At 52.2% G+C, this 14,649-nt stretch overlaps 1 protein-coding gene across 1 annotated transcript; it reads right to left on the reverse strand.

Annotated features, from left to right (window-relative positions):
• Positions 1-262: 262 nt before the first annotated feature.
• On the reverse strand, positions 263-11,318 carry MON1A (MON1 vesicular trafficking associated A). Its single transcript, XM_055413858.2, has 6 exons — positions 11,060-11,318; positions 5,045-5,184; positions 3,289-3,774; positions 1,560-2,325; positions 655-802; positions 263-562 (listed from the first exon to the last, which is right to left on the reverse strand). The coding sequence occupies exons 2-6, from the start codon at positions 5,169-5,171 to the stop codon at positions 422-424; spliced, it is 1,668 nt and encodes a 555-aa protein (XP_055269833.1). The 5' UTR covers positions 5,172-5,184; positions 11,060-11,318; the 3' UTR covers positions 263-421.
• Positions 11,319-14,649: the final 3,331 nt, after the last annotated feature.

A 14,649-nucleotide genomic window follows, 5' to 3' on the forward strand; every position in this document is an offset into this window, starting at 1 on the left:
CCAGCCCAGGGGTAGACTCTGAGCGCATGTGATGCTGTGCAAGGGAGGGGAAAGAGAGGCTCAAATGTGCATGTGCTAAAGCAATTATATTCCAATGAAATTTTTAAAAAATAATCAAATCAAATAAAATCATAAGAGAATTCTATTAAAAAGTGTGCATGTGCCCCTGTACACGCGGAAGCACAGGCAGGGCTTAGGGAGGAGGACCCAGGGTTTGCATGTGAGTGAGAGAGGGTGAATGAAGGACCAGTGACAAGGCCCCTCAGTGTCTTCCCCAAAGCACTTTAATGCACACACCACCCCACAGTGGCTGCCCGCTGCAGCGGGAGGAGGGGCAGCAGAGAGGCCGGTGTCACCTGGAGGCTCCCACGGCTTGCACAGCCCGGTATGCCTAGGAGGGCTGCGCCCACACACATTCTCATCAGTACGTGAGGGGCGTGAGGATGAAGAGGCGGTCTTCCTCTTTGCGGATCCAGCGCATCAGTTTATGGATGGCACTGACGGCCGATGCCTTGGTCCCCAGGGGGCTGTAGCACATGTAGAGCTCAAAGGCGCCCGTCACCTGGAGGAGGGGGCACAGGGTGCTCATCCAGGTTGTCTAAGGACCTCGCCCAGGACCCAGAGGCAGCCCAGCCCACCCCATGGCCCCCTTACCCAGGCCAGGAGGTTCTCGTTGGGGCCGGTGTAGTAGATAGTCTTCAGGGGGCGGGAGGCATTGTGGGCACGGCTATGCAGGTACTGGTAGAGGCCCAGCAGCCGCTCCTGCTCCTCTTCACTGTCGTAAGGGGCCTCAATCTCAGGGCTGGAGATGGGGGAGTGGGTTCGCAAAGGAATGACTCCCACTGGCTTCTCTGGAAATCCAGAAATGCCTATTCCTAGCCAGGGGGATTCCACCATGTGTCCTACCCTCCGGATGCCATCCCACCCACAGCCAAGCCACTGTCTCCTCCCTGCTGAAGACTGACCAGGACAGGGGTGGGGGTGGGGTGGGGTGGGATGGAGCCCTGGGAGTCCACCCAGACTGCAGCCCTCTTCTCCCCTCGCCCCCAAGTTCATGGCGGCTTTGGGGAACCTCCCTGTGGAGAAGCCAATCTGAGTTTAGGTGTCCTAGAGAGAGTGACAGGACAGGAGGAGAACTGAGTTGGGAACCCTCTGGACCAAAAAGGGGGTAACAGGAGGATAGAAGAGGCCTCATCGGGCCCCAGCCTTTCTGTTGGAGGAAGTGGAGGAGTTCTGCCTGCCGGCTGGACCAAACTGACCCCTAAGACAGAGTAGCTCCAGGGCCAGCAACCCAGGAGACCTCAGTGCAAGCTTCCTTCCCTGGGTGAATTGGGTATTTCAAGGCCTTCTGGGAAATGAATGAAGTAGAGAGGTCTAGGCTGATGGGGAGAAGGGTGATGGGGGTGGGGCGCCCTAGGGTCAGAGTCAGAGACACAGCAAGTCGGCTCATTCCCAGAGGGGTCATCAGCTTCAGGACTGCATCAGGGCTCAGGCCCAACCGGCGCCCCCTCCCCACGCCCCTGTCTCCCTCCAGCGGCGTCCCCAAGGCCCTCCCTCACCTGGTGAAGAGTCCTGAGCTCTTTGACTTATACAGGAAGTGGCGCAGGTCGGGGACGCCCACCTGGGCAACACTGTAGTAGGGCGTGCGCAGTGCCTCCCGGAGCGCCAGGTGCGCTCCGCGCTTCCGCAGGCGCTCCTGAAAGCGGCGGCGGCAGTCAGAGACAGCGAAGAAGTCCTCGCGGTCGGTGGAGACAAGCAGCAGGCAGAGATCCGTGTCAGGCTCCAGGTAAGAGATGTGTGCGTGGAAGAAGCCGGCTGCGTTGAATTTGGGCAGGCAGACTGGCGTCCAGGCCTCGCCCTCGCGGAAGGACGAGGAGGAACTTATGAGGTTAAAGAGCAGGTGCAGGTCGATGGGATGCAGGAATTGGTCCTTGCGGCGCACGAGGGCCACGAGCTGGTTGCGCGCCAGCAGGATGGAGAAGACCAGGCTGCGGGCGCGTGCCTGCTGCAGGCTGGCACTCACCACGTCGCGCACCGCCGCCGCCAGGGGCAGGCAGCGCGCCGCCCCCATCAGGAAACTGGGGTCTCGCGCCATGAGCTGCAGCAGGTTGTCCGTGATGCGCTCCGATCCTGAGAGCAGGCGCCGCAGGTCATAGTTCTGCTTCTGCTGGAAGATGTGGCTCAGCTGCGCTCCCGTAAGCAGGCTTAGGATCTGGTAGTAGATGTAGAGCAACTCCTGAGCCAGTTCCTGCGCCGACTGCCGCGTGCGGGCCACTGCCACCAGCACCAGTGGGCTCCGGCGCACGAACACTACCTTGTAGCCATCTGATGGGGTGGATGGGTGGAGGTGGCATCAGCTTCAGCCCCTCTCCGGGAAAGCCCTCCCGGTTTGACCTGGCCCAGTACCCTCAGAGCCCCGTTTTCTCGGCTGGAGCTGGTCACTTTCACTTTCGCGCACGTGTGCGTGTGTGTGTGTGTGTTTGCGCGTGCGTGCTGAGTCGCTTCAGTCGTGTCTGACTCTTGCGACCCCACGGACTGTAGCCCGCCAGGCTCCTCTGTCCATAGGATTTTTCAGGCAAGAATTCTGGAGTGGGTTGCCATTTCCTTCTCCAGGGGATCTTCCTGACTCAGGGTTCCAACCCAGGTCTCCTGCACTGCAGGCAGATTCTTTACTGACTGAGCTACCAGGGAGTCAGCTTCATAGACTGGGGCCAGCTAAAACGCAGGAAGCACTTCAGGACAGTGTGTTTACACATTCTTGGGACTTCCCTGGTGGTCCAGTGGTTAAGACTGTGCCCTTCCACCGCAGGGGACTTGGGTTCCATCCCTGGTTGGGGAACTAAGATCCCATATGCCCTACAGTGTGCCAAAAAAATAAATTATTTTTTAATAAATTAAAACAAAAATAGAAAAAAAAAAGCATAAAAAATGGAAAGAAAAATTAAAAAGAAAACCCTCAAATAAACAAACAAAACCCACACATTCCTGGGCTAAATTAAGTGGCAAGAGCTGGGTGGACTCAAGACCTGCGACTTTTTGGTCACCTCCCCAGGCTTCTTACTCTAAGGGCAAAGTCCATGTGCAAGCCACCTTTGAACCTCACAGCAGCTCTATGAGGCAGTCAGTGTTGTTTCCCTGTGTTCCCAGATGAGGACCTGGGGCTCACTGAGGTGGAGGGACTTGGTCACACAGAATATTCCAGCCCTCTAGTCCCTGGGGATCCAAAACCTGCTGTGAACCAACTGTGTGGCCAGGGAGACCTCCCAGCACCCCCTCCAGGGGGCTCACCTGCATGGATGGAACGGATGGCGTTCTTGTCAGCCTCTAGGAAGGACACCAGGGCCACCATGACACCCATGGTGCTGGAAAGTGCCTCCTCGGACCCGTAGCGGGAGTACACAGGCTTCCCCGCCTCGCTCAGCACAAAGACATGCTTCTGGTGCCGTCGCCAGGCCTCGGCAGCCTCTTCCTCATCCCCTTCGCCAGCACCGTCCCTTGGGGGCTCTGTAGCTGGTCGCCTGGCTGCCCCTGGGGACTCTGGCCAGTCCTCAGAGCTTCCTGGAAGCATCTCCTCCTGCAGGTCTCGGGCAACACCTGTCAGCTGGGTGCTCAACTCACTGAAGTCCTGGCTGATCTGACGCATGTCTGTAGCCAGAGGTGGGGGACCCCCAGCACCCTCCTTGGGGCTCTCCCCAGAAGCCGCCCCATCCTCTGATTCAGTCAGGTCCTCGTAGGAACGGGCGTGGACGAACATGGCGCCCTCTTGTCCAGCTCCTGCCAGCCAAAAGCACTGGAGCTTAGAGTAGTACCTGCTGGCAGACCGACTCACCAGCAGGGCGCCCCATACAGTACTCTAGCTTGACTGTCTGTTGTGATGAGGCAAGCCACTGCTCCCTCCGGCGATAGTCTGCTACAAGTCATGTGACTTACAGCTCACCGGTCTCCTCCCATCACACTGGGAATAAGACCCAAACCTCTCCAGGCTGAGATGGTGGCTGGTATCTGCCTGTCTCTCTCACTCTCATCTCACAGTCTCTCACCCTCTGACCTTTGAATACCCTCACCTACCTCAGGGCCTTTGCATCTCCTGTTCCCTCTGCCAGCAAGCCTCTCCCACCTCCTCCCAGGCCAGCTCTCCCATCACACTTCAGTTCTCAGCAAAGATGTTAGTTGTCCCCGTCACCTGACCCCTAACCCCAAGCACTCTATCATATACCCGCTCCTTGACTTCTCATGGGACACCTATCAGCTATTGTCCTTCTCCACAACTGCAGTGGCGTTCCCCCTCAAGGGCAGGAACCTGGTTGTTCATCGCTGTGTGCCCAGTACCTCACCCTGTGCATGGAATACTCCCTGTGCTCAATGAATCTCTCTCCTTGGGAGATGCCTCCCCAAGCCCATGCAGGGAGCCATGGCTCTGAACCCCCTCCAGCAGAATGCTCTCACTAGCCTTCAGCTCCTCCAAGGCAGAGACCAGGTTGATCTTCCTTTACTGAGTTGTTTTTTTTTTTTTTTTTTGGTACAGAAGAGTTCAAGAGTTAAGTTTTGAGTCTCTATTATGAGTTCAGCACTGTACCAGGCATCAGGGTGCAAAACAAGTACCCACAGCTCTGTGCTCAAAGAGCTCCTGATCTTGTGGATGAGAGAGATGGGCAACACCTACACACACAAATACAATACCAATAAAACTAGTGTTCTGTAAAGAGTGTGGTCAGAGCAGGCCTCTCTTGTGAGGAGATGACATTTAAGGTGAGAGCTGAGGGAGGGAGTCAGGGAGGGACCTGTAGACCCAGGAAAGAGGAGGAAAGCCCACAGGGGCAGTCAGACAGCACAGGGCGAATGGCACAACATGAAGTGGAGAGGAAGGCTGGAGGCAGACTGAGCCTGGATCCCTCCAGTATCCCCAGCTGATGACAAATAGTCAGTGAGGGAGTGAACACATGCATGAATGAGTAGGAGCAAAAGAGTGGCTGGGAATCGAGACTGCCCAGGAGGCTGCTCTGGCTGTAAGCCGGCTGGGGGTGCCTGAGGACCCTGCCCATACCTGGCTCCATCCCCTGGGCCAGTCCTGGTGTAGGGCTCTCTGCTCTCTCCACACTCTGCCCATCGGAAGGCGCCAATGTGCCATCGGGGCCTTCGCTGCTTCTCTTCCTCTGCATGTCAGCGGCCATCCTTTGAGCTCTCCTGTGGAGCAAACAAAGGCATCATTGAGGAGAAGGTGCTAGTGGCAGGGGTCACTGGCACAATGAACTGTGGTTAAGCATAGAAAAGTATCCCTCACCAGGACCCAAGTAACTCAGACCTCTAGGGAATGGGTTCTGAACATGCCCTTCGAAAAAGGCGTGCTCTTCTTTTTATGATTATGAAAGGCAGAACACATGGTATCTATTCACTGTAGACAACTTGGAAAATAGAAAAAAAAAATAGAAGAGGCAGTGTCATCACTGCCCCACCATTCAGGATCTCTCACTGTTCACATTTTAGTATATTTCTTTCTAGTGTTTTTAATTTTTTTTAATTAAAAAATATTTATTTATTTGTCCATGCCCTGTGGCATGTGAGATCTAGTTCCCTGGCCAGGGATCGAACCCATGCCCCCTGTATTGGAAACACATAGTCCTAACCATTGGACAGCTAGGGAATTCCCTCTACTCTTTTTTAAAACAATGTATATAAAATGTTATTTATTTATTTATCTACAAACTGATAATAGCACCTGAATGCCACAGTAGCATGCTAAGCTTATGTGGATTTTTATCTAATCCTTATCACTCCTGTCTGAGGAGGCAATCTTGTCAGGCTAGCTTTACGGATGAAGGAGCTGAGGCTGAGAGAGTGTAAGCACCTCACTCAAGGTCGAGACAGGAAAGAGGCACTGGAGCTGGGAACTGAAACCATTCTGTATCCTGATATTTTCCCTTGTACATCCCGGGGTGAATTCGTCTCCATTCAAAACTCGAGTTGCCCGATCAGTTCCTTTTGATATTTAAGTGCTAAGAAAGAAGTGAGTCAGAGCAAGCGGCTTGTCTTCAGGCCTGAGCCTGGTTTTTCCACTTGTATTTTGTATCTATTGAATCTGGCACCAGGGCCCCCCTGTCCAGTCAAAACCAACTATGGACGTGTGGGTTCTCAGTGCCCATTTGATGGACACTGAGGACAGATGCAGCCTGGTCTCTCAGTCCTCATGGTCGGGGGATGTGGCCGAGAGTGGATGGCAGGGATAACGAACTTGGGTGGACTGAGGCTCAGCCTCTATGGCCCCGAATGAAAGGCTGAAGGGTCTTCATTTGGCAGGCAACATACCATCTACAGGAGACAGGTTCCATCTGAAGCACTGACCCTTTAGGGGAGACAGGTTTGACTGTCTGGGCTAGAAGGGCAGCAGACGTTAGCCAGGGGCTCATGTGGCAGGCACTGCAGGCAGGCCCGGGGCCTGGGTGGGGCTGGTGTCAGTGTGAGCACAGGAGACCCTGGCTCTGCCCTCCTGGGACAGAGTCCACAAGGAATAACTGAGGCTTGTCCCTTGACTAGCTCTGTCACCTTGGGCAAATGACCCCACCCTGAGCCTGGCATGAAGTAGGTGCTCAAAAATGCTCACAAAAAGAGTGACTTGAGGGAAGCAGCACCACCAGCACTAGCTCTGCTGTAGCCCCAGCTTATCTGTGCCTCAGCCCTCTCTCTCTGACCACCCTCTTGACCCAAAGAACTGATCTCCAAGCTCTTCTTCTTGTCATCTTTGTGGTAGGCCAGGGGATCCTTTCTTCAAATTAATCTTTTACAGAAGCTCAATGTGCAGAACAGGCGGACAGGGAGGCAGGGGCCAGAGACTGGCCTGATGGCCACTCCCACACTGCTCCTGGAGCATCACGGCCCAAGAGGGGGGACCACTGGCCAACAGCATCACCCCACGCAGAGTGTGCTTTGAGTAACCATCAAAGGAAGTTTATGTGGGAGAACATCTACCTTTGGGGATTTTCTAGGCCCACCCAAGCCTGTCCACCAGGACAATCAAGAGTGATGGTTCCCAGCAAGGGTCACAGTCCAGAAGACCAAGGTGTGGGCCACCTTGTTTGACAAAAGGCCAGAGTAATTAACAAGCTGCATGGCCTCAACAGAAACCTGGGGAGGCGTCCAGAAAGGTCTCCTTTGAAACTGAGACTGAGAGAAGCAAGCCAAAACAGGCCAAAACAGCCACCGCAACACCACAGAGCCCGAGGCAGTGGATGGGAAGGCAACTAGAGCATGTCCAGGTCTTGAGCAAGAAGACACAGCCCATACTGGGAACCCTGTAGACCATTATTCCACAAGGTAACTTAAAAGCCAGGGTGGGGTCTGCATTGCTGTGTAAAGAGAGTGACTGCAGACAGATGAGTCCGTCCAGATGCAGGCAGAGGGGAAGCCGGGGCTTTTGGACCTGGTTCCGTAGATGGAGACCTAAACTGGGATGCACTTTTTTTTAAGCAGGGGCTCCAGAAGCATTGCTTTAAGCGCACATGCCCCGCATTTCTGTGGACTCACTGCCCACTCCCCTGGTCGACACCTTCACATCATCTCTCTTCTCAAGCCTCCATCATCTCCTCCCATGCTCACTTCCAAGCTGCCCACCACCACCTCACCTTACCTGCCAGACTCTGCCTTCCCTCTTCTTGCTGAGGATGCGCTATCCTGGCTCCACTGAGGGCCAATGCCTCCAATCCAGCCCATCTCACCTACCCAAGCATATGGCTTCAGCAGCTGTCGCCTCCCCCTCAGATAATCAGTGTTCCCTTCATCCCCATCCATCACTAATAGATTGTGTTTCAATTAAAAAAAAGTTAAATGTCAAAAAAAAAAAGGTGGGCAACAGACACAAAGTTATTGATTCTGGACAGAATGTCCAACTTTCATGAAACAGATGACTGATGTTCAGGGGGGACCACCTGCAATCAGAATCTGACCACTTCTCATCACCTCCACCACTACCACCCTGGTCCAGGCCAACACGATCTCTCTGGCAGATGGTCTTCTAACTAGTCTCCCCACTTCTGTCCTTGTCCTTGGAGAGTCTGTCCTTCTCACAGTACATAAAGTGATTGGTTTGAAACAGAAGTCAGGCCATGTAATTTCTTTGCTCACAACTCTTTAACAGGCATGCCTGACCCAGTGAGAAAGCCAGTTTCTTCACTGTGCTATACCAGAACCACCGTCCACATGTGCCTCCCTGCACCGCCACCCCCAATTACTTCTTCGACCTCATCTCCTATTCTTGCCCCTACTTGCTCTGCTTCAACCCAGCTTCACTGACTTCATGGCTTTCCTTAAGTATAATGTAGCTTCCCTGGTGGCTCAGCGGTAAAGAATCTGCCTGCCAATGCAGAAGACACGGGTTCTATCCCTGGTTGGGAAGATCACCTGGAGAAGGAAATGGAGACCCACTCTAGTGTCCTCGCCTAGAAAATCCTATGGACAGAGGAGCCTGGTGGGCTATAGCCGATGGGGGTCACAAAGATTCTGACACAATTTTGTGACTAAACAGCAACAAGTATAGTGTAAACGTAATTCCTGAGTATTCTTTCACTTCAGAACTTCACTCTTGCTGAACTTTCTGCATGGACCATACCACTCTACTTTTCTCCTGCCCCCCACCTCACCTATTCCACTACTTGGGCAAATATCTACATGAGTCACTCTGTGACTTCCTTCGGATTGATGCTCAAGAGGCTTATCAGAGAGGCTTTTCTGGAACATCCTGGATTCTTATCTCCCTGCTGCTGCTAAGTCACTTCAGTTGTGACCCCATAGACGGCAGCCCACCAGGCTCCCCCGTCCCTGGGATTCTCCAGGCAAGAACACTGGAGTGGGTTGCCATTTCCTTCTCCAATGCATGAAAGTGAAAAGTGAAAGTGAAGTCGCTCAGTCGTGTCCGACCCTCAGCGACCCCATGGACTGCAGCCTTCCAGGCTCCTCCATCCATGGGATTTTCCAGGCAAGAGTACTGGAGTGGGGTGCCATTGCCTTCTCTGTTTTATCTCCCTAGCCCTATTTTATTTTTCTACATCGAAGGTCACCCTGTGAGCTGTCGCAAAATGTCAGCTCTATAGGCAGGAGGATTTTAATTAACACTTGTCAGATAAATAACTTTGGAAGGGAGAAGGTGAAATAGCCTCAAAAAACACCCAGCTCCCATGTAGCCTCAGGAGACTCCAGCCTGTGGGGAAGACTTGTCCTCAGTGTTCCGGGAAAAAATGACTCTGGAGTCAGAGGGACCAGGATTAACCTGACTTGATTTTATAAGTCTCAGCTTTCTTACCTATGAAATGAGGATGATGATAGCATTGATTCACTGGGTTGTGTGAGGATTAAATGAGAGAAGGCATGTAATTTGGTTACTCTGAGACAGAGTAGACATGTACACACTCAGCTATCTTTAGCATATCATGATTATTTTTAGTTAACATTCAGACCGTGTGCACCTGAACTTATACACAGGCCCAGTGCTCTCTGGAATGTAAATTAGTCCTAGAGATTGCTCATCCTGAGCCAGACTTCAGTGAACAGGCCTGGGGAAATGTGCTTCTGACCTCATGAAGCTAGGTGGGCTCTGACCTGAAATGACCCATCTGTGATGCTGGTACAAAGAGATGCCTTTGGGTCTAGGGCTGGGAGTTCCTCCAGGCTCACTGGTTCTCCATCCTGAAGTGGCGGGACAGACCATTGGTTCTCTGCTGCTTCCAGAAATCTCTCCCAAGTTGAACTCCTTTCTGCCTCATGCTCCTGCTCTGTAGCCTTGTGCCTCTGACTCAAAGACTCAAACAAGGGCCACAGCACTTATCCAATGTACTGAGGCTCCACTTCCCACTGACCCCACTGGACTTCAGTTAACTGAGCTGAGTACCAGCATAGCTGAGTACTACTCAACATGGCACCTGCATGGAGTGAGGGCAAGGTCAGCTGGCTGGGGCTAGTGTACACCTCATTCCTAACAGTTCCCCAACCACCTGAGATCATGCAGTACCTCAAGATCTCCAAGGCCAATCTGGGGATCCAGTCAAAAGCCACGAAGAAACAAACAGTTCTCTGGACACTTAACACAGGAAAAAACTAGGCAGAGAGGGTAAATGACTCACAGCAAACCCCACCCCAAACCCTATTGGAGCCATAACCTATGTGGCAGAAGCTCCTGGGTGGCTGAAGCAGTTAAACAAGAGAGGTCTCTTGGAACCAGTCCCAGAGTCTCCCATGGGGCCCCTTCTCTGGCGGCCTCTCCAGAAACCCCCAGGGCTTGCTATTTTCCCCAGAAATGCTCTGCTGTGCCTTTGAGCAATGTCACCAAACAAGTTAGCTCAATGAGCCCTTCTGGTATGCCTCCCTCCTCTAGATGCCTGGTCTGGAGAGTGGGAGGGCCTGACAAGAACCCCTCCCTATTGGCTCCCTAAATCTTGCTCCTTCTTCCTGCTTAGATAGTGCCCTAATCTGCCCTGATGCTTGGGAAGTGGCTGTCTGGGACGATGGTGCCAGGGTGCTTGGATGTGTGGCAGACAGGGTCCAGGCCAGGCTCTGCTGTAGCTGCTTCAGCAGGATGTCTACTCCATGGTGAGAGTATAGCCTGGTACTTGCCACTGGGGGTGGCCACTCCCCTCTCTGACAAAGGCTGCTCACCCTCCCGCAGCAAACTCGAGTCCAGAAAGGGGTGGCTCACCAAGTACAAGAGGCAGCTTGGTTATCTGAGCCCAAGCCGCAAGACACCATCAGGAGCTGTCTGCTCACCCCACAGTCAACCTCTGCCAATCTTTGAGAGTACTCTGCCCGGCCGAATCTGTGTGCGTTAAGTGTGGGCGGGTACTCCTTGGCTACTGCCCGCTATAGGACTTTGCCCTTCCAGTCAAAGGAAGAGCTCCAGGCCTCGCTTTTGTATTCCCCAGCTGGGAACCGGCTAAGGGACCCTAGAGAGACCCAGTCCTCCTACCGCAAATAGCAACGTAGACGGTAGGGGCCCCGTCTTCAAGCCCCTCCCTCCGGAGATGACAGCTCTCCAGTCTTTCGGCGCCCCCAGGCCACGTGGGTTGGCAGTCGGACTCACCTGTTTCTCGGGGAAGGGGGTAGGGGGAACCACAGAGATTGCCGGTCACTGCCCTCTGCCGGACCCCCGGGAGGGCACGGGTATCCGGCCGGACCCGGACTGATGGCTCAGGTTCGCAGGACCACGGCCCCTTGCGGACGCAGACATGGCCACGGCGCAGGCCACCACTCCCTCCCACCGCCCCTTGCCGATCGCCGGTTCAGGAAGACAGCACTCGCCGGCCTCTCGCGGCGGAGGCCCGGCTCCAGTCGCTGGGCCTGGCCCTGCCCGCCCCTGGTGTGCATTATGGGAAATGTAGTCCGCAGTGCACGGCCGCCGCGGGGCGGGGAGGGTCGCGGGTCTGGGGAGAGCCCGGGGCTGGGCCTGACCCAGGCCAGGGATGGCCGCATCCTGCTCCGCCTTCTGCAGGGTCCCAGTCAAGCTCAGGCACCTCCCTGAACCCAAAGCCCCGGGTGGACCGCAGGCCCAAACTCCCGAGACCCTCTGCCCGAGCCAACAAGAGGTTTACTTCGAGGAAAAGAGACTCTTTCTTCCCTAGCGTAGTTTCCTCCACTAATTGTGGAAGGACAGTGCAAGTTTGGGGGCTGGATAATTGTCGTAAGTGAGCCCGGCCACACTGGCTTTAAAGGATGCAGGCACACTGATGCTAAAAGGACATCTTTTCAATCACGTTTTAATATATGAGTTTCTAGAATGGTAGTTCTCAATTCTGCACATAGAATGACCTGGAGAACTTAAAACACACAAATGCCTGGAACTTTTGATTTAATTGGACTGGGATGGACTCATGCATCCAGATCTTTTTTAAAACTTCCCAGGTGATTTGCCAGGGCAAGGAAACTCTCCTACGAACATTTGTAATTTCCTAGATGCAAAGTGATTAAAAAAACAAACAGGAAACATAAAGCTTTCCCAATAATTTTATTTTTGGAGAGTGCTTTAAAGAAATCAAATTAGGGATTAACAACGATACTGCTCCTGTGTCTCTGAAGCAATTAAATTACTTAATAACCTCATGGTTAATTCACCCAACAGTTTAGGGATGAAGGAAAAAGTCCGAAGTCACTCCTCTGATTATCCCTGTTGCTCCAAGCACCCCAATGCAGTATCCTGTCTCCATCTCAGTCCTATTCCGGAACTGGGGGAGCCCTGCCCCTGGGCTTTTCTCACAGTCTCAGACAGCTCCCACTTGGAGCCCACGTCCACAAACTGGACTGTGCCTGACACTGAGAAAGCTGTGGGCTTTTATGAGAGATGGCTTTGCTCAGGGCTATTAAACCCATGCACATAGTTTAAGGGACGCTTTCTCCTCCCTTTTAGTTAAGAATATGTGAGAAAATGCCCAATTCCTTAACTATCTGTTCCCCTAGAAAGGAAAGAAGAGGAGTCTCTCCAAGTCTTCACAGGTCACTCAGTAATTTTTCTCCTCATTGGCTCAGGAGGACAGGTTTCCTCCCTTAGAGTAAATATCACTGATACAGTTTTACTCTCACTCAGTTCAGTTGCTCAGTCGTGTCCGACTCTTTGCGACCCCATGAATCACAGCACACCAGGCCTCCCTATCCATCCATCACCAATTCCCAGAGTTCACTCAAATTCATGTCCATTGAGTCGGTGATGCCATCCAGCCATCTCATTCTCTGTAGTCCTGCCATATTACAAGAGTATAAGCCAAGATCTCATATTCTCTGATTTGAACAGAAATATGCTGACTACATTCCATTAACCAGAAGCTGCAGCCCATTGAATTGATCCCCAAAGAAGACAAATTTAAAGATTTCTAACATACCCAACCAACCACAACAGTCTCCATGTGACCTCAGGGTTTCTTTGAGTCTCACTCTTGCTTTTAAGCACATCAGCTCTATCAGATAGCACCACTGTCACTTGGAAGTATTGCATCTCCTTAGCCAAGCAAGTGACCATATACCCCATGAACTTCTAACTAACACTTGAGCGTACGTCACTCTATGGACTTCCCTAGCCGTCCAGTGGCTAAGAGTCTATGCTCCCAATGTAGGGGGCCCAGGTTCAATCCCTGGTTAGGGAACTAGATCCCACATGCTGAAACTAAAGATCCTGCATGCTGCAACAAAGATAAAAGATCCATGTGTCGCGACTAAGACCTGGCACAGTCAAATAAATAAAATAAATAAATATTAAAAGCATAATTATCTTAAAAAAAAAACTCTGTTTTAATCTACCTATTGATCTACATTTGAATATTGGGACAATCCGTCCTAAATGTCACTTTTGCTGATAGAATTACAGAGAAATAAATCTAGGTCTTTTGGGATAATAGCACTTGTCAATTCTGTGATGGCTCTGTGGCACTGTATGACACTTCTTTAAGCCTTGGCCTTTGCCACAAACACCAGGCTACCCTGCACCTCCAGGTCAGGGGCTCCTCAAAATCTCAGCTTTCTGTTTTGTCTAGGCCCATGATTTGCATGGACCCAGTGTGTCATCTCTCAGAGAAGGCAATGGCAACCCACTCCAGTACTCTTGCCTGTAAACTCCCATGGACGGAAGAGCCTGGTAGGCTGCAGTCCATAGGGCCAAGGGTTGGACACGACTGAGCGACTTCACTTTCACTTTTCACTTGCATACATTGGAGATGGAAATGGCAACTCACTCCAGTGTTCTTGCCTGGAGAATCCCAGGGATGGGGGAGCCTGGTGGCTGCCGTCTATGGGGTCGCACAGAGTTGGACACGACTGAAGCGACTCAGCAGCAGCAGGAGCAGCAGCAGCGTGTCATCTCTACAGCAGCAGTAATGAGGACTAGTTGTAAGTAAGTAAGTGTTACTTGCTCAGTTATGTCTGACTCTTTGTGACCCTATGGACCGCAACCCACCAGTCTCCTTTGTCCATGCAATTCACCAGGCAAGAATACTGGAGTGGGTTGCCTTTCCTCTCTCCAGGGGATCTTCCTGACCCAGGGATCAAACCTGGCTCTCCCACATTGCAGGCAGATTCCTAACCATCTGAGCCACCAGAAGGAAGCGCAAAGGTAAAAGACCTCTGTTTTTCCACAGATTTCTTTTTTTTCATAACTGGAGTGGACATTTCAGAACATGAGGTGCTGTGAAGAGGTTGAGCTGAAGTGAAAAGGCCCAGTTGTATCCAGAGGCTGGGATCTGTTCCAGCTCTGTTGCTGTCTTGCTGGTGTGACTCAGGGCAAATTCTTTAATGACTCTTTCAGCATCTTCAGCAGTTTCCCCCTCCTACAAATACAAGATTATATAATATGAAGTATTCTGAACTAATAATAAGAATAGTCAGTCCTTTTCTGGAAATTTCAAAGAGGTTTTCCTCCCTGCCTTTATTGCTTTTGCAGTTCCTGGTAAAGCAACTGTCTTTCCTAATCTGCTGGAAAATTTCATCTGTGGTCCTTCTATCATCTGTATCTCTCCTTGTTCCTGTCTCTCATTTTAGCATTTGATCAAGTCTCTACTTTCAGTGCCGAAGAGTCATGGCCCCAAGTGTGATCAAGGTAGCAATGAACCACAGGCAGCAAAGCGGCCTTCCTCTTTGCTGGGTTCATCTGTGTGAGAATTTTAGAGGCCAAAAGTGAGCCAACCCACCTCT

The sequence above is a fragment of the Moschus berezovskii genome, chromosome 24 (assembly GCF_049115385.1).
Source record: "Moschus berezovskii isolate FMDL1 chromosome 24, NW_MosBer_1.0, whole genome shotgun sequence".
Lineage (NCBI taxonomy): Eukaryota > Metazoa > Chordata > Mammalia > Artiodactyla > Moschidae > Moschus > Moschus berezovskii.

What these genes read in the sequence shown, in the direction of transcription:
- MON1A (XM_055413858.2), bottom strand. Translation starts at nt 5,171, where the DNA reads ATGGCCGCTGACATGCAGAGGAAGAGAAGCAGCGAAGGCCCCGATGGC. An exon ending in GGCCCAGGGGATGGAGCCAG is followed by an intron (nt 3,775 to 5,044) that starts GTATGGGCAGGG and finishes TTTGGCTGGCAG; the next exon opens with GAGCTGGACAAGAGGGCGCC. An exon ending in CATCCGTTCCATCCATGCAG is followed by an intron (nt 2,326 to 3,288) that starts GTGAGCCCCCTG and finishes CCACCCCATCAG; the next exon opens with ATGGCTACAAGGTAGTGTTC.